This window comes from Salminus brasiliensis, chromosome 21, assembly GCF_030463535.1.
Source record: "Salminus brasiliensis chromosome 21, fSalBra1.hap2, whole genome shotgun sequence".
Classification (NCBI taxonomy): Eukaryota; Metazoa; Chordata; class Actinopteri; order Characiformes; family Bryconidae; genus Salminus; species Salminus brasiliensis.
This window is the reverse complement of record NC_132898.1, coordinates 25,730,145-25,756,933: the sequence shown is the minus strand read 5'-3', so window position 1 is coordinate 25,756,933 and position 26,789 is coordinate 25,730,145. Positions and strand designations below refer to the sequence as shown.

At 41.4% G+C, this 26,789-nt stretch overlaps 1 protein-coding gene across 5 annotated transcripts; it reads right to left on the bottom strand.

Annotated features, from left to right (window-relative positions):
• Window positions 1-38: 38 nt before the first annotated feature.
• Window positions 39-26,606, bottom strand: pfkfb4a (6-phosphofructo-2-kinase/fructose-2,6-biphosphatase 4a). Of its 5 annotated transcripts, none has more exons than XM_072665374.1 (14): window positions 19,515-19,653; window positions 12,366-12,482; window positions 11,736-11,832; window positions 11,096-11,162; window positions 10,869-10,943; window positions 10,598-10,654; window positions 9,824-9,945; window positions 9,250-9,457; window positions 9,006-9,152; window positions 7,839-7,943; window positions 6,571-6,700; window positions 5,963-6,025; window positions 5,779-5,843; window positions 39-601 (listed from the first exon to the last, which is right to left on the bottom strand). In XM_072665374.1, the coding sequence occupies exons 1-14, from the start codon at window positions 19,564-19,566 to the stop codon at window positions 542-544; spliced, it is 1,365 nt and encodes a 454-aa protein (XP_072521475.1). In that variant the 5' UTR covers window positions 19,567-19,653; the 3' UTR covers window positions 39-541. The 5 variants fall into 5 exon arrangements, with proteins under 5 accessions (XP_072521475.1, XP_072521473.1, XP_072521474.1 ...); XM_072665372.1 differs by lacking the exon at window positions 19,515-19,653 and adding an exon at window positions 13,451-13,824; XM_072665373.1 differs by lacking the exon at window positions 39-601 and adding an exon at window positions 2,241-3,775.
• Window positions 26,607-26,789: the final 183 nt, after the last annotated feature.

Here is a 26,789-nt window from a genome sequence, read left to right as displayed (position 1 = left end):
AGTGTCATTATCTAAACCCCCCACCCCCCCCACCCCTGTCCAGCACCAGAAAAGTAGATTTCAGTACTAAAATCTTAAGTACCCAATACCAACGACATATTTTGGTAGGAAGTGTGTGTGTTGGTACGAGTGTAGGAGGTACAGCAGCGTCCCTGCTAGATTGCAAATGGTCCACCATTCAAAAATATCCAGCAATTGGTGGCTCTAGAGTCAGATATTGCCCACTATACTACACCAGGCCTTATAAACTGGCCAAAGAAGGTAGATACAAGGTAGGTGTTTCTAACTTAGTATACAAGCAGGATGTGGAACTGATCCTACATCAGCACTTCCCATCTGTGGGCCCAGATGGAGGTTAAAAGAGCAGGGCAGTGCAGTCTGGAGTTACTGAATAGTTGCCACTGATTAGGGAGTTGAGGGTTGAGGGAAAGGATCAGTACTCAGGCAGGCAACCCCAAAGTCTTTTGAGGCGCTCCGAAGCCAGAAGATCCTCGGAGCACAGGCAGTGAGACCAGCAAGAGTGGACGGCCAAATGATGGGGTCAGAGGTGAGCTGGAACGGTCCGCAAGGCATCCTCTGCAGTCCGGTACACGTTAACATTCTGAAAAACAAGAAAATAAAACAAACATGCAAGATTAAACATCTCAAATATTAATCAGCTTCTCAATTCTTCATGTTTTGGGTTTTGGGCACCTTGTGAACTTGTCATGATTGTGGAAATTTACCAGGGGTGTAAATCTTTGACATCATGACAATGCATTGATTTGGATTAGATTCATTAGAACCTTAAAAAAAAACAAATCTCAAAATTCACTATGACTTGAACTGATTATTTTGTTATTATAAATAATGAAAAAAATCATGAGATACACCTTCTATTTCCACAGTTAAAATATCAGATAATAGCCCAGTAGTTTCTTATTTTTGACATTTCAAGGTTACACCTTTACTTTGGTCATTAAATATATATTTGGTCATGAAAGAGACAATAAAAATGATTGTAAAGTATTAGATTAAAACATTTTAAAATTCATGCCACTCAATTTCTACTTTTAGGTCCATGTATTATCATACATCCATGCATTTTACACCCTTAGTAAAAATCCTTTACTGCTAACAGTTATGGATATTAATCATATACGCTTATTATTCTTTATATTCTGAAGTCAAACTTCATTCCTGGAGGACCAGAGTCAAGAATTATTCCAACACACCTTAGAGAACTGCTAATTAACGGATGAGGTGAATTAGTAGTGTAAGGACCAGAGATATCCACCTCTGCTCTACTGGTAAGAGTTTCATAACGACTGACAAGTAACTAAGCAAGGACTGCCATGGTTGACCAGTCTACATTCTTGCTCCTGAGCCTCTATGTACCATTTTACCATTTTACAACAAGAGCTCCATAAATGTATAGAAATGAGTCTCAACCAATCAACACACACCTACCCATAACTTAAAGACCTAGCAGAATAAGCCCCCCTTATTTTAGTCATTTTACATTTGTGAGAAATTCTTTATCTTTCTCAGATCTAGGCTGAGAGTTTTAACCTCAAGTTAGTAGTTAATCACCCAAGCCATGCGTGGTGTTTAAATTGTGCTGCTTTAGTTTTGCAAAGCTAACATACTTCGCCACTATCAGTTAGCAGTGTGCTAAACATAGGCCTAAATCATCACACCCTCGCCTCAGACCGTGAGGAGGTGTTCAGTACTGTCTAATAAATTTGCTTATGTGGTTTCTGACACTGTATGACTCACTGTTATCTATAGACATGCATGGAAAATAATGCAGACTTCAAGACGGCTGCAGCTTTTAAGATTAGTTTATTTTATTTATTTTTTTTTTAATCTATGCAATGTATATATTAGGTGTCCATAGCTGAAATAACAGCAGAACACTGCAGAAACTCTAGTTAAGGTTAATAATTAGTGACCATAATTCATAGCTATATAATTACTTGTTAATTGTACTTATAATTGTACTTGTTAGCCGCGTTAACCTTTTGGCTCCAGCTGAAAACAAAGGGCGCAGACGGTCTAATGGGCAACACTTGAGGTAAATTTGACTTGTGGCTAAGCTAACACTTCAAGGTCCATTTCAACTATCTCCATTTGACAAGGTGTCTGATATTTATCATTGCTGTCTATGAATCGGTCAGTTCTTTGTTGCCATTTTGGAAGGTTTTTGTGAGACTGCAACAATATGCGTTCAGGTATATGAAAACAAATGGCCTTCAAGATATATTGAACATGTTTTATTAGCATTTCCATTTAGACAGAATATATTTCACCTCTCTGTTGGAGGAACTTCACATTATTAAAAATTCACATTTATTTTTTCTGGGCAGGTTAGCTTTTCACTTAAAAAAGAATCTGTCCACAATAAAGATAAAGCTCTATTAACAGTCATAAGAACAGATTGTAGGTCATAAAGTCCACATAAATTACAAAATGAGAAACAAAACTCAACAAAATATTTAAAAGAATTAAATAAACCTTCAGGTCAAGGTGCAAAAGCAGCCAATCTAGTGGACTTGGCCATCTAGCTTGGTATAGCTTGTAAATGTGCGCAATACAGTGAGAATCAACGGTAATAGTAATAACTACATGCTTTTTATTCTTAGCAGCTGATTACTTATTGCACTACAAGAAGTGCCACATTGTACAATGCAGCATGTAGTGTAATGTAAACTTGCTCAGTGATTCAAATTCCCTGTGTTCATATACAACACTTGGTAGTCGGATGTATTAAAGGGGAATTCTACATACTACATATTCAAAACGTATTCATAATTGGCTTATTGAAAAGTAATTCAGAGCGGTTTGATGTAAAATGCTCCGTTCTAGAGCAACATGCTGGGTTAGAACTGTTCATAGTGGTGGAAGGAACCAGGGGTCATGACATCTACAACCTAAATAAAGCCATATTATTTACCACTCAAAACCACCAGTGTTGTTATTGGTAATGGTGATTATAATACACTTTTGGATGTGTTGTAATATTTAAATGATTAAAGCAAGTATTTGGGGACTTTGTCACATAACACATTGCAGCACCCTCCACAATGAGGTTTTCACAATATATCCGCCAAACTATTTCACAAATACCATAAGAGTGTCTTTGGCATTAGACAGCATATATTTATAAATAACTGATTTATTTTAATAATTATTTGTTGTGCAGTAGCTTTTAGAGCCAATGAAATACTCAAGGCCTCTGGTTCCATTCTCATACACTGGGAATGACTCTGATGCGGTTAGTGTCTCTGGCATTTCACACCAAACCTCTCTAAAAGGCTTTTTATGTTTTTACATTTTAAAGATTTATTGTATTTATTATGTGGAATTTTTAAAACTATTAGTGGAATTTTGCTTTGTATCAGATGATCTGATTTCACAGACAGTTCACAGTCTGGCTGTTAACATATCTGGTTTCCTATAATTTAGTACAATCACTGATAAAAGCTCCCGAAGATGAGTAATTAAAGCCACTGGACAGATTCTGACCCAAGGCAATCAGGCACAAATGACTTGTTTCAAGTCAATAACAACAACAACAACAACACATGCCAGAACTCAGGAGGGGGGGGGGGGGTGGTGTTGCTTAGTGAGGAGGTCAACCTCCAGTTATTCTGCTGGATTGTCCCAGTGAGTGGATGAGGCTTTTGAGTGTGTGTGTGAGAATGGAGTGCATTTGTGTAGGCGTGTGTGTCTTTCATTGATGAGCTGGCACTGTAAGCAACGCCTCCTCCGGCAGCCGCGTCACATCTACGTTCTGTTCGACACAAACACAGAGATGACATCACACAGCAGGTAAAACACGAGGGTGGATTCACATGAGCGAGCACACACACACACACACACACACACACACACACACACACACACACACACACACACACACACACACACACACACACACACACACACACACACACACACACGCAGCAGCAGCAGCATGCTTAAGCGGTTGTGCTTAGTTATTATACATTTTCCCGCAACCTGCACATTATCCTGCTTTTGTTGGAGTAACTGCCACAACTGTCCAGGAAAAAGGTTTTCTACTAGATTCCGGGGGGCATTGCTGTGAGAATTTGTTTGCATTCAGCGACCAGAGCATTAGTGAGGTCAGTATATTGGATGATCACCACCCCACCTCATCAACCAACTCCAACCAACAACCAACTCTCATCCCAAAAAGTATCATTCCAGGGAACACAGTTCCATTGCTCCACAGCTTAATGCTGGGAGGCTTTATACCCCTCTACCCTTCACCTGGCATTGGGCATGGTGCCAATTGTCCTATTGTATTGGCAGTATCTCTCTACATCTATGTCAGCAATGGGTGCAGCTTAAAGTAGCTGAACACATTCATTAAAGGGTTGTCCAAAAACACTTGGACACATGGTGTATTATAGTTTGTAAACATATGCTGTTGAATTAACAGGGAACCGACTAGATGATGGCAGTCTCCAATTTTGGTCTTTTTTTGTTCCTCCTGTTTCTTATTACAGTGTTAATAACTCAATAATACTTGACAGACCATCTTAAATGACTAAACAGGACAAAATGAGAAGGCCAGCTGGTCATTTTGACATTGAAATCTGTTGAAGCTGAGAGCTTTACCACTGACTGACAGAAAAGAACAACAAAGAAAAGGAACCAGTTAGATCTGAGCTTTAACAGGACAGATGAATATGGGCTCACTGCTTGGCAAGCTCATTGTGCTGTAGCTGCTGATTTATAAGGCTGATGACCTAAGCAATAAGCATTAATAAACAGATATTGAGCCATTCATAAATCTTTATGAGGGTAGTCTTACTTTAAAGTGGTATCTCACACCCCTACTTCTAACAGTATAAAAAGGCTTCTTATCTTAGCAAATTCTACAGGGCAAAGAGCAGGACTGGTTTACGACAACATGAAGTCCTCTGCACCTCCCAGAAACTGCTGAAACGGGTGTCACTTTACCATTTCCTGATTAGGTCATTCAATGTAATGCAAGTATCACAACATACAGGACTCCAATTGTGTGATGCGAAACCTCTTGTGGTTGTGAGCGGTGAGTGAGAGCAGCTTCATGGGAAAACAAACAATGAGCCATCATGCAGAGAAAAGCAACCTGCCCTGCATGCTGTGCACAGGGATGATCAGATGAGCATCTATTAGTATTATTTCAAATGCTGATTTCAAGCACAGAGAGTATGGATACACCCGACGCACAATCCAACACTATGTACATGTAACTGAACCATTTCAGAAACTGTACAATTCTAAAGAAGCCCCTGGTCTTTTCAGTAATGCAGGAAGGCTCACAGAAATGACACCTTGCACTAATGACCACACGAATGACCCTGTAGGAGCATGTGTCCTCTATGATCGAAGGTCATGTCACTGGTTTTACTTTAAATCATAAACACATAAAAGGAAAATAAAAATCAACAAGAGAAGTAACCCGGCTTAACCTGCTGAAAAATGATCATATGAATGATCAATAATTTAGTGAATGCAGTGCAGCAAAACACCCACCTTCAAATTATTCAACACGGTGCCTCTCTGCAGCAATCTAATCCCTTATGCTTCATACTCAACATCAAAACGCCTCAAATTAATTTATTAAAAGCATTCCCTTTGTGTGTGTTTTTTTGGTGTTTTGTTTTATTAGGTCAGACTTAGCAAGTGTTTACTGAAACAGTGCATACATAACACTTCAAATACATTTACTGTTCATGTCGAGAGAGAGAGAGAGAGAGAGAGAGACACTGTATCATCTCTTACCTCTGGTCTTTCTCTGTGGGTGTTCACAGCGTCCACATTCAGGAAGATAGACTCCACTTTGCAGCCTGCAGGAGACAGAAAAGCAGTCCCAAGCAGTCATTAGATCACCTGAGAAGGTTCCACTAATTCAGCAGATAGTTTGCGAGCAGCGCAAATGGATGAAAAAAATAATGAAATGTAATACCATAGGCCACCGGCGTCAACTTCAGCACTGTGTGCAAAGGACACTTCAGGTAAGGCAGCTCCTCTGTGGAAGATACACAGTGTGATGTAATTGGTGTAATCAGACAGAAGATCAAATGACATTGGGTCAACCATAAATAGAAAATAATAACTAAAGATTTATATTCCTTGCTTTATTAGTCTCCTTGTGCAAAGCTAAACAACTACATCTGGGACAAGATTTGAAATAAACACTGATACTGGCACTTACACACAGTCTCGTTAACGGCAATAGAGAGCACCGATACCATAAACTTAATGATGCCCTACTTTATTTTTTTATTTTATTTTTTTATTATAGAAAATTTAGAACATCTATTTTTTTTTTACTTCATACTTCATGAAACCAAACGTTTAAGCAACCAGTAAACAGTCAGTCATGAATAGTTATTACCATTAAACAGACTTTGAAACAGCTTTTGCTAATTAGCTCTTGGAGTCATATACACAGAAGTTCACTTACTTTTTCTAGCCTGCACTCTCTGTTTACTCAATGTGCTCATAAATAAGACATGAACAGTATAACTATGTGTGTTATATATCCAATTTCTTCTAAAGAGAGGCCCTTACCTGCGGTCTTGTCCAGGAAGTAGGCCAGTAGGCAGCGCATGACAGCTTGGTGGCAGATGACCAGAACATTCTCCTGCCTCTCTAGCTCCATGATGACCGGCTCCAGTCGCTGTACCAGGTCCTCATAGGACTGAGAAGAACAATAACAAATGATGACGGTCTAGAGTATGTACGTAATGCAAGTATGTAATAACAATTACATACAAGTATACATGACAATTAAGGCCTATTATTATTATATTATTATTATAAATCCAAATGTGACATAGAATACTACTTAGACATGTATTTAATGCTTCTATATGTATTGTTGTCATGGTAACCAGACATCTTTCTGCAAATAAACAATAATCACTTGCCTAAGGAGAAAGCATGTCCGGACTAGAGGTAATGGTGTTTAAGCAGCTTTAACACTCTCTCTCCCCGTCACACACACACCTCATTTAGGTCCCATAAAAACAACATAATCGCAGCCTTGAGGTAAGCCTAAGAGCTTTGTTTATCACAGCCCATCCTTTTTCAAAAAGGAAGATTATCCGGTGTGTGGAATCACTAGCAGACTAGTCATTAGCCATCTGTCTACCGATTAGCCACCTGGCTAGCCTAGGCTGCTACCCTCTCAGACCCTCAGGGGCCTCATTAGAGGAAGGCAGGAAGTTAGTCACAGAGTACAGAACAGCACTAATCTGTGAACGTAATGAAAATTACTTCAGCAAAGAGCTAAAAGCTCTTACGCTCTTAAGTGGTTGGTGTGGCGCAACAGATAACACCACCACCTACCATTGCATTACAGCAACACCATGTGGGAGACCAGGGTTCGATTCCCGGTCTGGGTGACTATGCTGCGCTACACCAATAAGAGTCCCTGGGCAAGACTCCTAACACTACATTGGCCCAACTCTGTGATACCAGTAACCTTGTAAGTCGCTCTGGATAAGAGCGTCTGCTAAATGCCATAAATGTAAATGTCTTACATGCGTAAGCACCGTTGCTATTTAAACTACGCAGACGGCAAGCGTGAAAAAAAGACTGTTGGCAGGGTGGAGGATAGCAATGAGCAACACAACGCGCCTTGCATAAAATGTAAAATGGGGCCCCCAGAGTTTTCTATTAGCGCCTAAGTAAACAGGAATTTAAAAGAATCTTAAAAAACAGCATCCTAATGCCTGCACTCACGCAACTGAGAATGAGGTTATAAATAAGTGAGTATGTGATAAACTTACACTTATATAAGCAGCCTTTAGTGCTGCCCACTCTGAGCTACTCACCTCTCCTTTAGGATAGCGGTAGCGGTATTTGTCCTGATCCCGCAGTGCAAACTCCAGAGGATGGCGTTGCTGAATTTCCTCATACATCAGCTCCTCACACACACCCTGCACACAGAGTGACGCATTCATCAAACATCAGTACTGTGCAAATGGTTTAGGCTATTAATTAAAAATTTCAGTCTGACTAATAAGAGTCTGTACTGTAGAAACTCCAGATTACATTAGAACGGATGCAGGTAAACATAAATCCAGTAAAAAGGAACATGAGTGAGGAACTCATTGTGAGAAAAGGAGTTGAGATCTTGTGAGCTAGTCTGAGGAACAAAGCTTGGTTCTAGATTTCTCCTTGACGCCCCCTCTTTCAGCATGTGGATGTTTAATGATAACTATAAATAATACCAGACTCCTATATAAAGAGCTTTGGACATGTTTTAATGACCAAAGTGGTATAATATTAATAATATTATAATATTAGTGTTACTGAGTAAATAAACACTTACTGCCCAGATTAGGACCACTCTTCGTCCACTGTCACGGTCATACGTGAGAATACTATGACCACTAATATTAAGACAGATGTCATATGACAGAGTCTGCTGCACGTATAAATCAGATGTAGCAGAGCGTAAAATTATTATCATATGTAAAAACGTAAATTTGAGCTATGTCCAAAAGGCAATGATGATAGGGTACCAGGCGAAGGGTGGTAGGATCTAGGAAAACACTACAACTTTGTGGAAAATTGTGAATGGACTTCTCACACATTGAGTGCCAGAGTCGCAGAGGTGAACGAGGGGAATGGTGAGTGGTACAGAGCAATCGACGGGCCACTGTGGACCAGCTAACCTCTATAATGAACACCTTCCATCACCTAATGTAATCCATGCCACAACATCTTGGTAGAGTACTCGAGCTACAGGTTGTTCCATTTTGTATGTGTTCCATTGGTTTGTTATTAGGGGTAATAAGACCAGCATGAGCGCTAACACAGTTTACTGAGAGTCAAGTCAAGTCAAGTCAAATTTATTTGTATAGCGCTTTTTACAACTGTTGTAGTCACAAAGCAGCTTTACATAAGAGTGAATACTCCTGTATCTGTGAAAGAGGCCCCATGTAGGTAGCCTTCATCTTTAGTTGTCGAAATAGTGGACATGTGTTAGGACTCACAGCGTCTATCTCATTTAGAGCTTTCCACTGCTCATAGGGCACGCCCAGAGCCTCCGCCGTCTGAATGGTTCTCTTCATCTGACTCGTCCACACCTTCAAGTCACTGATGCCCTGCGCATGGATGAACTGCCCAAGAGAGCGGGCAAACTGACAGAGAGAAAGAGACAAAGAATAAGAGTTTGAACAGATGGATATACAGGAATGCCTGACTCCACCCAAAGATTCTATTCCCAAATCTCCTCACCTCCTTGCCCCGGAAGGTGAGACCAGAGTCGCCTCCGATCCGGCCTTTAACGTTCAGATCGCTCTCTCCGTGCCGGCACAGGTAGATGGAGCGTGGAGTGATGTGGATGTTCATGAGGTAATATACGATCCGGCTCTGAATGTGGTCCTGCACCCGGTTCACCAGGTACCGCCGACCTACGTCAATGATTTTTATGAAGGACAAGTCTCTGTGTGGCACAGTGAGAAAAGAGGATGAAAGATCGCAGCTCTGATACCTTAGCTTTGATTGGCTCACAGAAATTAAAAGCTATATGAATTGGCAGAGTATGCATGCATATAAATTTCCCACATTTGTCCATATTAGAGTGTGGTTTTAGTGCTCTTTGGTGTATGCATCTCAGTTCAGTGACCATTTACAAGGTGTAGAATTTGTGTTATCATAAAAATCCACAAACCAGTCAAAAAGTAGTGAGACATCCATTATTTTCATTATCTGGTAGGATTGCAAAAAGGTGTGTGGGCTTACAATAGACAGCCTCCGGTCACTCCCTGTGTAAACAGAGCAGCTTAGGAGTGCAGGATCTCTCCCGTACCTGTCCAGAACTTCATCCAGAGGCTGGTAGGAGTTCTCATAGCACTTTATCCTCTTCATAAAGTCCTCCACAGCCTGCTCCGTGTTACAGTGCGTGTAGTCCGGGCTGCCCAGCTTCACTTGCTGTGACAAGCAGACAAGATAACTGATTCAATGTGGAGGAACGCTTTTATGTGCAGAATTAAAGTGACTGTTTGTCTTTAATTAAGTCCTTAACCCCAAACCAATCGATTAAGATACATTTGGTGTCTAAAGCTGGCTTCTTTAGTTGTGGACTGGAGCTATGAGGCTATTGTAAGCGATTAATACCCTATAAACTGCATGCCTGAATCATCATACATTGTTCCAGATTATGCAAAATTAAAGGATATTTGACCCAAAATGAAAACAGTACATCTGTCAAACTGATGAGGCATATGGATACAAATAACATATTTAAACTGGAATGATTCTTTAAGTAATCTAACAAAGACCTGCTTGTATGGCTTGGCACACTCTTACCTATAATAAATGACCACAGAGCCATGTCACACAGCTCTACTATATAACAGTAGAACTATAATAACTATGACATAGCTTGCCAACTCAGCACAATCTGAGGCAAGTGTGCGATGATTAGACATACGGTTTGTGCAATTCTAATTTACATAAGCTTGCATTCCATAGCTACACTTCTTTGTAGCACCAGCGCAAACCTGAACAAGCGGTTGACCGGGTAAATTTCAGATATAGTGGACACTGAACATTTGAGTACAACAGAAAAGAGGATACTCACAACTATATTTTCTGCAATAACGTCAGGGTCTTCACACACAGACTCAACAAAGAAAACCTGTGAGGAAAGATTGATGATATGTGTTGCCAGAGTAGGGCAGAAGTCGTACAGAAACTCATCAGTTAGAATATTGCACAATGTCACATACCAGTGTCGACATTTGCAAAACAAAGAGGCAGAAGCAGTGAGGACACACATACTGTTTCTGTCTCAAACCCCTCACTACAAACAGCAGAAAACACCACCCCCAGTAAACAGTCTGCAACTGCACCTTGAAGCCATTTTGCTCGGCGAATCGGTTGATTGTCTCTCTTCTTTCTCTTGTGGTGTTTGTAGCATCAAATACCTGCAGACGTCCGAAAAAGATGACTACGTCAATCAAAGAAAGGAAAATACAACATGGCAATAAGAGACAGAAAGCTATGTACAAGATAGCCTGGTGAAATCGGCAGCATAATACCAGACACTCGAACCAATCCAATCAAACCAAATGCTCACCGCCACTTGACCGCTGTCCTCAGTGAGATACTGACGCACGTCGTTGAGCGCTGCTGATGCACACTCCCTGAGAAAACATAGAACAATAAGATTCTATACACCAGCCATATCAGCCATAACATTAAAACCACTGACATCTGAAGTGAATAACATTGATAATCTAGTTCCAGTGACACCAGTCAAGAGGTGGGATGTATCAGTCAGCAAGTAAACAGTCAGTTAAAGTTGAAGGTGATGTGTAGGAAGCCAAAACAATGGTGCAAGTGTCAAAATGGCTAGACGTCTGTACGGTCGGAGCATCTCCAAAACACCACGCATGTCCGGTGGGTCTTTTCTAGTATGCAGTGGTCAGTACCTACCAAAAGTACTCCTAAAAAGGACAACCGGAGAGCCAGTGACAGGAACTTACAGGAATAATCTGCTGTGGTATCTTGGTGCCAGATACTACAGGATGCCTTTAGAGGTCTTGTGGAGACCATCAACATGCATGAAGGAAAATTCTGATCAGTCCCTGATGATGGCCCATGGCCCAGAAGAACAGCAATGGCTCTCAACAAAAGCTCCAGTGCCTTTTCCATTCAGTGCAGTTCAACTGTCCTACTACATAAGCCAATCAATGTGAGTAGAGGTGAAGTCTTACTTTCTGATCTTTAGCCCCTCCTCGTTGTCAGGTCGGAAAAACTCGAAGGACTTGTAGATCTTCACACATTCTCGCCTGTATTGCCCAACGTTGAACTCTGAGGAACAGCAGGTGAAAGAATATTTGGACAAATATCAATTTCAAATCATCTGCAAAAACAAACATATCCGTCTCTCCAAAGCACATTTGACAATTAAAACCCCTCCCAGTACAAGTCAAACACCAGTAATAACTGCTGCGCAAAGTAGCAAATTTGCATATTCCGTCCCACACAGAAATCAGACATCAGTCTGACTAACCGGAGACACATTTGATTACTACATGTAAATGCATGTGGCTAAAATCTGGTCAGGGTACAGTCCAGATACTATTCACATGAAGTGACCAGGTGTACACAGGTGTCTTCAATATAAATGGGCGGAGCTAAACTGCTGTAGCCTAAATAGGCAGATCCATGTAAGCGTGTCTATTCTGATCAAAACATTTTTTGCAGCTTTTTCAGTTTTCATATCTACTTTAAATAAATGACCAACTGCTGATTACTACTTCCACTTCAGTTTTCCTTCATAAAGGCCCTTAAAAAGTTTGGTCTCTGTCTCTGTGCATGTGTGTGTGTGTGAGAGTGTGTACCTTTTGTTGGCACACCAATCCAGTTGAGGTAGCGGGTTAGTTTCTTGGAGATGTAGGTTTTCCCCCTGGCCGGGAGGCCCACCGTGACAATCAGAGTGGGGCAGTTGGTCATGCATACTGAAACGACAGAAACACCCACTTCATCACACCAGAAAAGCAGGACAGTTCCCGTACAAACAACCAGAGCTTGATGTTGCTTTCGAGACAAATGTTTAAAGCCTCATGTATTCAGCTTTTATGACCCCTGTAAATTCACCTACACTAACAGATCTGATAACCAAGAACAATCTCTGCGCCTTCTTTCTGACTTGATGACTAAAAGCAGCAAGTTGTCACTGTGAGGCAGAGGTCACTGAAAATCTCAGCGGCCATAAAATTGCATAATCTCACAGCGCAGTGGAAAATAATAAAGAGGTAAAAGGGGCATCTCGATTGGTTTTAGAAAGCAAAATATTGCACACCAGCATCAGCAGCAGCCATGGACACCCCCAAACCTGAGGCCTTTGTAGACCACAAAGGGTCCACTGACAAAGGGAATGCTTTTTTGTTGTCAGGAGGAGCCATAAAAGGCACAGTCTACGTTTAATGAGCTTTAATAGCCACATGTGCTCTGTGTAGTAGCTGTAATAGCTTTCAGTGTAGTCACATGACTGTACTGGCCATGACAGCAACATGTTTACTAGTTTACTATGAACTGTGAGAAGGGGGGACACAGAGGTATACACCATGTAATTAGACCTAAAATAAATGAAAGCTCAATCTCAAAGGGCAACAGCCTGAGCTGTGTGTCCCATCACAGCTCAGGACAAGATAACAGCACTGCTGAACATCACAGGTGAAACAAAGGCCCTTATTAGTTGGGTTTCTACTGCAGCTACATGTATCCTGTAACCCAGCATAGTTGGTGACTGTAAATGCTCCAACACGCAAACAGTGAGAACTCCAACATCTTCCACAAAGGTTTTTAGAGCATAAATACAACCAACAAAGAAACAAAAGAAGATTAGTTTGGAGCATCAGCTGCAGTACAGCTCTAGGCCACTGGCACCCCAGCGCCGGCTCATCTCATGCTAAACGCTACATACCCTTCCTCTGGTAGATGTGCTTTTCTGGAAGGCCGTTTTTGCAAGGCATCCATATTTTCTTCAGCGGGTTTTGGGTGAGCTCTCGGGATGGTGTAGGGTCACATGGCTCCATACTATCGTCCACACCGCTCATCTTCCCGGTGTGAGGTTGTATGGGACGTTGAGCTCCACACATCAGTGCTTTAGTTATGGAGAGCGAAACAGCAGGACGTCCCTACCGTAACCCATAGAAAAAAAGCGCACCAACGGGTCCCTCAAATACTAGCTACTAATCTCATGCTCAAGCGGAAAACACACAGCCTACTAACGACTAACTAGTGATTAATACATTATACTACGATGAATATTGTTTACCAGCAAATAATTTTGATGCTATATTTATATATTTATAAAATATTTATAAAAACTAGTTTAAGAAGCGCAACAACACGGCTTACGCGCATTTACCGTAATATACGCAATACACGCACACATTTCTTTTTATCAGAAAACGGGAAAAGTACTTTCAAGCAGCAAATTGAAAGATTTTAAAGTGTGTTTTAGCCTAATAATAAGCTCAATAATAATCTGCTTTACAAAAAAAACGTGCTTGTTAATTTAAATAATTCAAAAAATAAAAACATAAATAATTCAATTTAATAAAGGAAAGCTGGGGTCCGCCCATATCCACAAGTAATATACTATACCTAGTACACTAGTACAAGACTGCAAGTCTAACTGTGGTGTACTAGTTCTAATGCACTACTTATAGAATTAAATAAATGCTTTTTTTAATGTGTTGTATTGGATTGCCATTGTTACTAATAATAATCCTGGTTAGCTTGTAAAAATGTATAAATTGCTAAAATAATAAAACTAAATGCAGCACCTTTGGTGTGCCTTTAATGCTTCAGGGGGCAAGTTACTACATGCCATGGCATCTACTCTACTCTACTATACTACATCTGCTACTGCGCATTTAGGCCTATTGTTATAGACTGAAATCCATAGCTTGTAAACAGAAGGAATACTGCTTCGGGCATGTAGATATCGGTGTATCAATTCAAAATTAACATATTTTCTTTCCTTTACCTGCACGAGGACACATCACCTCCACAGACAGCACCAAGAGTTAAAAAAAAAGAAAAGACAGCATTTCAACACATTCACTGAATGTGCTCCGACCCAACACATAGTGTTGTAGTGTGTAACACCACCACCCTCTCCCTGTGGTGGACTGGGTTTCAATTCATCCAGATACAGGCACTGTGTTGCATTGAACATCCACAAGGTGGCAGACATGGTCAGCAGCAGCACACCCCCCCCCCCCCCCCCCCCCCAACCGTTCTCCATGTCTCCCCATGGACTGTTAAACCCCTGTTAAACCCCTATAGCCATAAGGGGTTATGACTGCATTTCAGTGATCTGAATAGACATTTGGTGATACATGCAACAGCAGAAGCTCTGTTCATGATACAGTGGGGTTCAAAACTACACCTCACAGATGAACTACACCTTTAGTACCAGAATTTAGCACAGGTTTTGCTAAGGCACAGTGCTGTAGCTTCACAATAACAAGCTTAACACTATGAAGAAGTTGTGGTTAAATAAACAGGCAATAAATGAAACACAGGAGAAGAGAACCAGGAGCAGGAAACTGACAACCACAAATCTACGACAGGGGGATTGCTACTGCTAACCACAGTTCAACAGATTTCGCCACAAATCTCCACATGCCATCATCAACTGACTGTAAATGCATTAGATTTGCTGAGGCCTGGCAGCTCGATACAGGCTTGGTCCAGAATAAAGTGGCTAGTGAGAGTAAGTAGGCCTGGGCTTGAGCTTTATATATATATAGCTTGAGCTTTAGCTTTATATATATATATATATATATATATATATATATATATATATATATATATATATATATATATGTATAAATAAAAAAGCTCGAGCAACAACAACAAATACTAAAAACATTTAATTGATCAATTCACTATATCCATATAAGAATGTAAAGGGGATTTACAGAGGCATTGCAGCCGTAAACTTGCATCTGACACTTTATTAATATGGCATCTGTGTAATGTTATGCAGTATATTCTATAACACAACACTGCATCCACCTTCTCCACCTTCTTCCACCAAACCACTTCTCCCACTACAGTAGCCAGCATATATTGTGCAAATATCATACAATCACTGGGAATTCCTTCAGCGTTCAGCCAACGACCCATTCCCCAAATTATCTAGCTTTTCAAGTTCTCTTTAAGATACAGCCCGTCATCAGAAGGTGGTTTTGCTTATCTATAACACAGAAAACATCTCTATGGAAGCTGCTGTAGTACTGCTATACGATCAATGAAAGTAGGCAAACTACATCTTTCATTTTGCCTGAAGTGTTGCCATTTCATATAAATGAATCCCCCCTCAGCCTAAATGAAGCTGATTTGACGTCCATATTTTCTCAAGTTTAATTTTTGGCTTTTGCTCTGATGCTACTAGCCTAACAGCGAATGAATGAATCATTCGGTCACCAAAATAAATCATCAAACTCATATCTCCAGCAAAATCCTAAGGAAACAAATTTCACATACAAGATATAAACACGTGTTGGTCAAATCACTGCATTTGGGGTGAGGCACATACTGTAAATTTTATTCTTGAAGGGCACTGCAAGTCTCGTTTCTATGGTGGCGAGACAGTTTACAGAGAACCCTGATTATTAAGTAAATTAATAAAATGAACAGCGCACAGTTCTAGCCAATTCTATTAATATATGATGTATGAAGTGAAATGGAAATGCTTTGATTATTATACAAAAAAACACAAGAAATAGACAACATCCCTTATAGGTCACCAATCAATATGATGCGTCTCAAAGAACAGCCTTCTTCATTTTGACAAAAAAAAAACGATTTCAGAAAATGTCAATCCCGTGATTCATCAAACCACCCACAGAACATCTGCCATTTGGTGGGTGGGATGCTCCCAGCTGTGCAAAATAAAAGCTGATATATGAGATCCATGGAGCAGACTTATGAATCAACACTGAGAAGCCCACCATGCAATAACGATTTACAACCGATTTGTTGTGTAGGCCTAGCATGACCCTTTTTAAGTGTCTAGCGAGAGTCAGCAGGGCTTATATCGAGACAGGGTAAGAGCTGGGTGATACCTTTACAGATATCAATATTTACTTTTTCATTGGCTTAAAAACTGTTATGCAGTTTGACAGAATTCACAATTTTCCTTCACCAGTATTTTCTCAATACAATACCCAGCATGCACCATGCAAATACACCATAAAACCACAGTAAATCCCTGCAGTGCTTAACCAGTCTTGACTGCCAGCCTAGCCACTAAGCTGCAGGTTGCGTCCCAATTGCAATCACTAATCCTAACTAGTTTTTGAGTATGAAGTGTGTAGTATAGATAAAAGTTGAAAGTTGAGTATACTCAAATATCCAAGATACGTACTCAGGGCTGGTTGTTTTTTTTTTTGGTGTGGTTACGATGGACAATATTATCCCACAATGCACTGTGAAAAGAAAGGAGAGAAGCTACACATGTTCGGAACAAGTATTAGAAAACTAATGGTGGATAATGCCAACTGCCAACCTGCCCATCCTGCCAAACTAGTGCTATTAAAATGAGTATGTAGTCTATACCTTGTAGTATTAGTGTGTAGTATGCAAGCATACTAGGGTGCAGCAACAGGCTAATAAATACAACACAACCACAACCAAGCTAGAAGAAGCATTTAAGGCACGCCGCCCACAAATATCGACCCCAAGGCAGCTGTAATTTTACAAAGGGTCCTTCCAACACCAAGATACATCATCAGAAGGGGGTTTTCTAAATATTTTATCCAGAAAAACTTACTGCACCACCGCTGTATGATAATAGTAGGCACATTTACAGTAGATGTGGCTATGACTGCATATTTTATATAAGCCGTAGGACTCTTTTAAAGGAATGCAAAGGCTACAATATAGTCACAACATCTCCATAATTTCTACAATGAATCTGACACAGTAACTAGTAGGTAGAGTCAGGTATGTGTACATTACAGAGAAGGGTGTCAATTCTGGTTTAGTCATTCTCCATCACTTCAGCTATTACATAACTCAAGCCTCAATAGGGCAAATGTCCCACTAATCTCCACTATATGAACTCTAACAGGTCTCACGGGGACAACAGTGGCTCCACCTGTAGAGCAAACAGCACAGAGTCAGAATGGAAAATCCATGATAGTGCTGCAAACAAAAACAACAGCTTCCACTCTCGCTCTGCCACACTGTGCAAACCTCCTAAAGTCTTACAACAGCCTAGGACAGTGGGTCCACCTGCAGCATTAGTGGAATGTGCAACCACATAATCACTGTTATTGCTATAGTTGAATTATAATAATACCCAAGACACACTTTCATTTACCCACTTGCAAAATGGAAGACCTGTAGACTGGCTCCACTGTGCGTATTAATGTCACACGTTATGCCATAATATGCCTTTTCCAAAATACTTTGCATATATTCAGTATTTTAACTGCAAATCCCAGTCATTTATTTTTTTTTATTCTGCGTAAATACTTACAGAATTGTTTGCAATGGTGAATGGAACCAGACGTATAAAATATTACGAAGCTATGAAGCTACATCAGAAAATGTTATTACATAAAATGGTAATAAACACACTGCCTGATGCTTGGGATGTTATCATTTTTACAAAAGGTTTGAGAAAGTTTGGGCCGAAAATATAAAATAAAAATGCAATAATTGTGGAGAGGGTGTTGCAAGGCAAAATAGTCCCCTATTGCTTCAGATTCCCCACTATTTTAGCATAACAACATTACATGTAACACCCAGAAGATGTGTGTATATTCACTAGATGGTGAATTAAATGTATATATATGTGCTGTACTCATCGCGACCCCTGGTTCCATTCACCACCACTGTTAAGAAACCAAAGTTGTTTCTTTAAAGTGAACCATTTCACATTAAACCTCTAAAAAAAACTCAGAATTACTTGTTTATATTTTTACTACTAAATTATGCACATTTGAAAGGTTGGTGAAATGTTCCTTTAAAATGTTGAACTATGGGGTGTTTCTATAGGTATGTTCTAACTCATGAAACTTTAGTACGGCTAAATATCTTAATGTATAATCATCACTAAGGTGAAAACGTCAGAAATGTCACTTTGTCCGAATGCAGTCTTTCTAGAAGTGAGTCACTTGCATGTTTCCATTGATACAACCAGTTTACAGGCCAGGGAGAGAGAAGTGACACTCCCCCAAAAGTCACATCAGTTCCAGCAAATGGCGTTAGCACCCAGTTCAATCAGATGCATTGTGCAATTCCAACAAATCCAAATGGGATCCATTTCCTGCTCAGCCAGCTCCTCTTATAGGACACAAAGCAGCCCTGGGCCACTCCAGCATGCAAGCTTTTAAATGCATTAAAGGGAATGACATCAGGGCTGCAGCCATGCTAGGAGAGGAGCCTCAGCTTCAAAACACAACCATGATCTCAGCTGAACTACAAAACTGCACAGCCTGAATGGCACGCATGCTAAAGTTAACACCCAGCCCTTCAATCCCTGACCATTTTCAACAAGAATCGGACTGAAATGACCCCAAAATAGCAAAGGACATCTCTACACAGCCATCAAAACACGAGCACGTTCATTTCTTTCATTCATTGCCACGGTCGACAACAACGAGAGGCAGCCAGTCGAGTCCAGCGGAGACACCAAAGCTGCCCTGATCTCTGAGCCGGGTTAGTACACACACACATACACACACACACTTTCTCTTTCATCCACTTTTATTCTCGGCTTGCGCTCTAATGTGTCTAAAACACAGCGTGCTCGTGCTCGTGTTGCTGTTGATGTTGGGCTTGAAAACGCTGCTGTACACTCGATGCTGAAATGCTGAACGCACGCCGCCTACGTGACACGTCCTGTTTACTTCTTCTTGTGTGCGGGAACACAGCGCGAGCGAAGCCCAGAATAAAAGCCCTGCGAGCTCAGTCAGTCTCTCCCCTGCAGCTCCGACCCCTGCACCCCCCCCGGGTCTTACCCGTCCTGTCCGGGTCGCCGCGTGTGCTGTTGGACCGGCCAGCCCCCCTCATCGCGCCTGGTCCACACTGCTGCCTCTGCTACTGCTGCTGCTACTGCTGCTTCACACTGTTTGTCCAGGACTGGAGTAGAGCGCGCGCGCGCCTGTGCGTGCGTGTGTGTGTGTGTGTGTGTGTGTGAAGGAGGAGTGGAGAAGGCTAGCTAGCTTTCTGATTGAAACATCTAGAAGGCCGCCCACCTCTGAATGGAGGGCACTGCATATATATATATATATATATATATATATATATATATATATATATATATATATATACTTAGAAAGGCACTGCCATTATAACTGGACGCCAAGGATGAGTCTAAAGTCACCATGCCCTGTGCCAGCCGGTATATAGAGGGGTTGGTGTGGTGCAGCAGATAAAACCACTAGCTGCCAGTGAGCTATTACACCATGTGGGAGACCAGGGTTCGATTCCCAGGCTGGGTGACCGTATGCTGCACTACACCAATAAGAGTCCCTGGGCAAGACTCCTAACGCTACATTGACCCAACTCTGTAATACGAGTCACCGTGTAAATCGCTCTGGATAAGAGCGTCAGCTAAATGCCGTAAATGTAAATGTATAAAGCCCAGAGTACCGGGCTGTGGAGCAGTGGAACTGACTTCTCTACAGTCTGGAGCGCCAACCAGTACCTTTGGGATAAGTTTGAGTGGTATTTTAGATGCATAACTACTCACCCATTATCAGTACCTGACCTCACTAATGCTCTCATGGCCAAGTGCAGTCAAATACTTACAGCAATGTTCCAGAATCAAGTGTAAGGCCTTTGCAGAAGAGTAGAGGCCTTACAGAGTTAGTGCAGCAAATGAATCCAATTACTCTTGATTTCAAAAGCAACTCTGGGGTAGCAGATATCTACAAACTTGTATACGTGTATAAAGTCAGTGTGTGTTCTGGTCTAGTCCTTCCGTGGTCATTACACACAGTAATGTATAATATCCACACAGTCTAACTGGATTAGGCCATCACAGCAGACTGTTGCAGTGCAGGTAATTATAAAGCAGCTCCCTGATGACTTTCGGTCTAGATTGAGAAGGACAATTTGACCTACTGTAGTGGTATCTGTGCTTCTGCATTCAGAAACGGATTTAGAAGCTATGCTCTTAGTCACGTATCACTAACACAGATATCACCTGAAAAGTCTTAAAGCCAGCACACTGTGCTATATCTCAGACACATGGGCTGTCTACGGGATGTGATGCTGACTGGGCTTACCCAACAACAAAACTAGTTAGACGTCAGATGAAGATGATGTGCCGTTAGGAACATCATTCTCCTGAATTCACCAGTAATTCTCCTGCGTCAGAATGACTCGGACAAACACTGCCATTACGAAATAATGTGGCTCAGTCAAAACAGACTGTTGAACAAGCAGGTGTTGAAGTTGAAGAAACGCCCCAGATTAGGGTATGAATCAGTATTGAAGCACACCCTTAATACCACCCTTTATTCAGTGTGATGCAGCTGGGTTTAGCAAGCCCATTTTAAAAGCCCATATTCTACATTGTCCTCATATAAAGAACCATCCCTTAGAATAAAGCAGGCTATTTTTGTTACTGTGCCTTTAAGACTGGTGTATATAAGCGACCCACGTTCTGATTGGCTGCCCTGTTTTGTGCCTCACTCAGAAAGAAGGCCAGACTGCAGCGTACTGAACAAACTGTCCAGAACATCAACAACAAAAAAAGCTATTAAAGAGTACTGTTCACTTGCTAGTGTGTGCCGTCTATATATGGAAATTAGGCCCGGTTTCAATTAATTGTTTTTGTGATGTTTTGTGATCTTCCAGCAACGAATATCTTTCCGTTCGGCCTACAGCTTTTCCACCCAGCTATCTGGCCTCTTAAGTTATAAAGAGTGTTTTAGCCTGGACTGCTTTTTGAATAAGGTAAAATACAGGGCAGCCAATCAGAACAGAGGTCATTTATGTGAATAAAGCAGTAGTACAAGCCAGTGTAGTTCTAAGGGATAAAGAAAGGTTGGAAAATTGACCACTGATGATTTTAGTGCATAAAACACACAAATAACATACAGTAAGTGGACCTTAGTAAAAAAGATAAGTCTAAATAAACTCTAAAGCATAAGCCCTTTAACAGTACATGTTACATCCTGCAAATCCTTTATTCAAAAAAGCATCACACTTCCATGAATTATGATGACGTTGACCATCTAAACGCATTCAACTGATGTTTGTTGGAGAATGCCCGGCCAGTGTGTCTTAGTCTATGGCGTAAATAAGACCAAACCCAGGCATGTGATGTGTCCGCCAGGGCCTCTGCTATTTCAGGAGGCACAATGATAGCCCTTATCAGCTCTGCTCAAGATAATAGCACTAATTATGAAGAGCTGCGTGGCTCACCGAGTGAGACATAGAGCGCTTGCCCTGTGGAGTGGTACGGAAACAAAGTAGGAACCATCAAAAGACAGAGGACATGTGTGTGGACAAACCTTCTAATGAATGTATTCACCTATTTTGACCTACATGACTGATGACTGGTGGGGTATATATAAAGCCCCCCAGCACTGAGCTGTGGAGCAGTGGAACTGTGTTCTCTGGAATGATGGTTGGTGCTCCATCCAATGGTTTTGGCATAAGCTGGGGAGTTGGGGGTGAGAACAAAAGCTCTTGTTGCTGAATGCAATCGAATCCTCACAGCAATGCTCCAAAATCTAGCAGAAAGACTTTACTGGACAGTAGAGACAGTTACTACAACAAAAGCAGGATAAATCTATCTGTCCATCCATCCATCCATCCATCCAGCTCGGGCCTTTTACTAAAGATTTCCGTGGAGGGGAACGTTGATGTGTTTTGGGGCAGTGGTGGCTCAGCGGTTAGAGCACCGGGCTATTGATAACTGGGTTCTGGGTTCGATTACCGGCCTCGGCAAGCTGCCACTGTTGGGCCCTTGACCAAAGCCCTTTACCCTCTCTGCTCCCTGGGCGCTGGAGTTGGCTGCCCACTGCTCTGGGTGTGTGTGTACTCACTGCCTCTAGTTCACTAGTGTGTGTGTGTGTGTGTTCACTACCACAGATGGGTTAAATGCGGAGGACACATGTTGCTGTGCATAGTACAGTGGCAAATATGTGCACCTTTACCTTTATATATAAGTGTGTGTCTATAGATAGATAAATAGACCGTGAATGAGGGAGAGACAGAGAATGAAAGAGAATAAATGAAGTGCATAAATAAAGAAGGGGACCTTGATAGGGGACGAGAGATAGAGAGAGAGAATGAGAGAAAGAGAAGGGGGAGTGAAGGAGTCTGCTGCATGGGAACAGGCTGACCTTTCTTCAGAAAGGCCACTGCCATTACTGCCCTCTTTCTGTTCCACACATCCCTATCTCTCCCTGTCCCTTCCTCTCTCTCACACTTACCTTACTTCCTTTCTCTTACCCACCCATGCCACAGCAACACTTGCTAATTTCTGCCTGTCTTCCCTCACTTCTTCCACCTTCTACCCACCTTCTATCTTTCCCTCTTTCTCCTCCTCTTCCTCCTCTCTGTGTTGTCTCAGATAGCCTTATGTGAGTAGAAGATATTGGAACATGCGGTTCATGTATTTTCAAAATATTAATAAGAAGTATATTGTATTTTTTTTATGGAATATCTCCTGTGTGTGTGTGCATGTTTGTTTATGTGTGTGTGTGTATGTGTGTGTGTGTGTGTGACATGCACTCAGAGCAGTGGAAGCTTTCAGTGAGTTTATTTAGTTAATGAAGCTGAGTGGGGAGCCCTGGCAGGCGTCATTAAAAAGAGCACTGGAGACAGCAATGTCCACCCCAGGCCTCAGGCCTCTCCATTTATGGCCTTTAGACCATGTTCTCAGCACCATTTCACTGCATTCTGGTGTTGCTCTTTTGGGGTCGTTGGGGGTTTGTTATATTGTAGGACTTGTTTGAGCAAATACAAACTGGGAGGAAGTGTTCTGGGGAACTGTCTTTCCATCCCCCTTTTTCATCACTCTGAATGTGAAGAAATAATCTGGTATGACACATTGTTAACCAAAAGGAAATGACTGAGGCACATGAGGGCAATACTTGCAACATCTTGCAGTCTCTGATCAGATATTAAAAGTCTCCATTCACAAAATCGTTCTAAAGAAAAGGTAATTAAGCATCTCGAGACTTGGGTCTTACTCACCAACCAACATGGTCTCACAAAAAAGTCCATATAGATTATAATCCCCAATATAGATTTTTTGGGATTTTATAAAAATAAATTAATGGACCAACATAAATGAAGAAACACTAAGGATTCATCATTTGACTTTGACTAAGGTTAGGTTCATGATCAGGGTTAAACTTGGGTTTAGATGTAGATTAAGGTGTTGGTTAAGGTTAGGTTAAACTTAGGGTGTAGGTGTTGGTTAAGGTGTTGGTTAAGGCGTTGGTTAAGGCGTTGGTTAAGGTTAGCTTAAGGTTGGATGTAGGTGTTGGTTAAGGTTAGGTTAAACTTAGGGTGTAGGTGTTGGTTAAGGTGTTGGTTAAGGCGTTGGTTAAGGTTAGCTTAAGGTTGGATGTAGGTGTTGGTTAAGGTTAGGTTAAACTTAGGGTGTAGGTGTTGGTTAAGGTGTTGATTAAGGCGTTGGTTAAGGTTAGCTTAAGGTTGGGTGTAGGTGTTGATTAAGGTGTTGGTTAAGGTTGGGTTAAGATTGGGTGTAGGTGTTGATTAAGGTGTTGGTTAAGGTTAGCTTAAGGTTGGGTGTAGGTGTTGGTTAAGGTTGGGTTAAGATTGGGTGTAGGTGTTGGTTAAGGTTGGGTTAAGATTGGGTGTAGGTGTTGATTAAGGTGTTGGTTAAGGTTAGCTTAAGGTTGGGTGTAGGTGTTGGTTAAGGTTGGGTTAAGATTGGGTGTAGGTGTTGGTTAAGGTTGGGTTAAGATTGGGTGTAGGTGTTGATTAAGGTGTTGGTTAAGGTTAGCTTAAGGTTGGGTGTAGGTGTTGGTTAAGGTTGGGTGTAGGTGTTGATTAAGGCGTTGGTTAAGGTGTTGGTTAAGGTTGGGTTAAATGTAGGGTGTAGGTGTTGATTAAGGTGTTGGTTAAGATTGGGTGTAGGTGTTGAATAAGGTATTGGTTAAGGTTAGGTTAAGATTGGGTGTAGGTGTTGATTAAGGTGTTGGTTAAGGTTAGGTTAAATTTAGGGTGTAGGTGTTGATTAAGGTGTTGTTTAAGATTGGGTGTAGGTGTTGATTAAGGTGTTGATTAAGGTGTTGTTTAAGATTGGGTGTAGGTGTTGATTAAGGTGTTGTTTAAGATTGGGTGTAGGTGTTGATTAAGGTGTTGATTAAGGTGTTGTTTAAGATTGGGTGTAGGTGTTGATGGGTTATGGTTGGGTTTAAGTGTAGATTAAGGTGTTTTGAAGAATAAACATGTATATAATATTTTTCTTAAATCTGAAGAGGAAACATAAGAACCATAAACTGTTTCCTTAGCAACAGCAGAGAATTTCCGCGAAGGTGTGGATGACCAGAGATGTCTGAAAATGATGATTTATGAAGCATGCTTATTCAGGTGTGGGTGAAGGAACATCGGAAGAAAGCACCAGGTGATGGCTGTCTATTTTGCAGACCTGAAATCAGTGTTTACAGAAGCAACGTCCAAAACAACCCCAAAACCTGCACTTCTGCTTTCAGACGCTTTGTGATTGCGGCCGTAGGACGTGCTGGCATTTGAAATATGACACTCTTAACTCGATTGTTCAGTCGTCTGAGCCAGATGAAGCATAGTCAGCTTCCCCATAGGGCAGTAAGTAGGTGAAAGGTGACTTCTAAATATATTCATAAGGCGGTGAGCTGAGCTGGGTGTCTGCCAGGCCTCGGTGCTCAACTGCTATTTACCACAGAGAGCAAAGAGAAACAAAGCCTAACATTAAGCCAGGGTGTGTGTGAGTGTGTGTGTGTGTGTTACAATACATTTAGGCCCCAGCACGTCTTCAAGGCTTGCCTTTTTTCTTCCAGTATGTTGAACAGAAAGTGCTGAATAGGCATGAGATCAGATTTGTTTCGGATAGTGAGGTTTCCTCCTTGATGTTGCATACAGTCAAAACTCATTCTAGCTGTTCCAAAGTTTGTGGACACCTGATAATTCTACTAATGCTATCAATAGTGGTTTGTTTCTCCTTTGCTGCAGTAACAGCCTGTACTCTTTTGGTAAGGCTTTACACTACATGCTGCAACATTGCTGTGTGGAAAATTTGATTGCATTCAGCCACAAGAGCATTAATGAGGTCAGGTACTAATGTGCACAATCACAATCCCAATGGCGCTCCATCACTCCAGAGGATGCAGTTCCACTGCTCCAAAGTTCCACTGCCAAGGGAGCTTTATGTCCCTCTAGTTCCTGCTAGGCACTGGGCGTTGTGACCTTAGGGTCACTCTTTGGCTGCTTCAGAACTCACATTATATCAGCAGTGCTTTTCTGTGTGTAGAGTAATATATGCAACTTAAAGTACCTCAATTCCCTAATTATGAAGGGTGTCTGGATACTTTTGGACACAATTTAATATCTCTAAAATCTTCCTCACTGAAAGTTATAAGACCAAATGCAAGGCAGTAAATGACATGACTATGTTTGTGTCCAAGACTTTGTCCAGGGCCTGTCCAAGGCCAGTAATTGACCACAGAGTTCGATACCTATGTTTGTTAAGCTGCCATTATTGGGCCCTTGAGACAGCTACGACATGTAAGAAGGACACTTGTGTGTAGAGCTGTGTGGATGGGCCTTACCCTACTATGGACTGCACTGCCCTTTTGCTGTTTGGATCACATAGGGCTGGTTTAGGGTCGTCAACCTTCAAAGACTGGCTTAGAGACTCAAAGAACAGGCATTGTCCTCTTGGAATTATAAACAATTGGTGTCCTTTTACTTGGATGGTCCACTGTAGATGCCTCGTAGATGATCACCTGACGTTCATCTAAATATGTATTAAATGCAATTGAACTCTAGGTTGAATGTAAATAAATTACTGTCTATCAACTGTCCCATCCTAGTCCCATCACTGACCCTGGTGGGACCCTGTTGGGCATCCATATGTGAAGCCATTAAGGATCCCATGGACAAAACTTTCTGGTTTATACAGACCTCACATGGGCATGTTATTTAGGAAGGTGCTTCAAATGGGTCTTTGAGTAATGCCATTAAATAACCACTTTTGGGTCCACCTTTGTAACCTTACCCTTAAATCAAACCCTAAAACCTAACCCTTACCCTAACCTAAACCC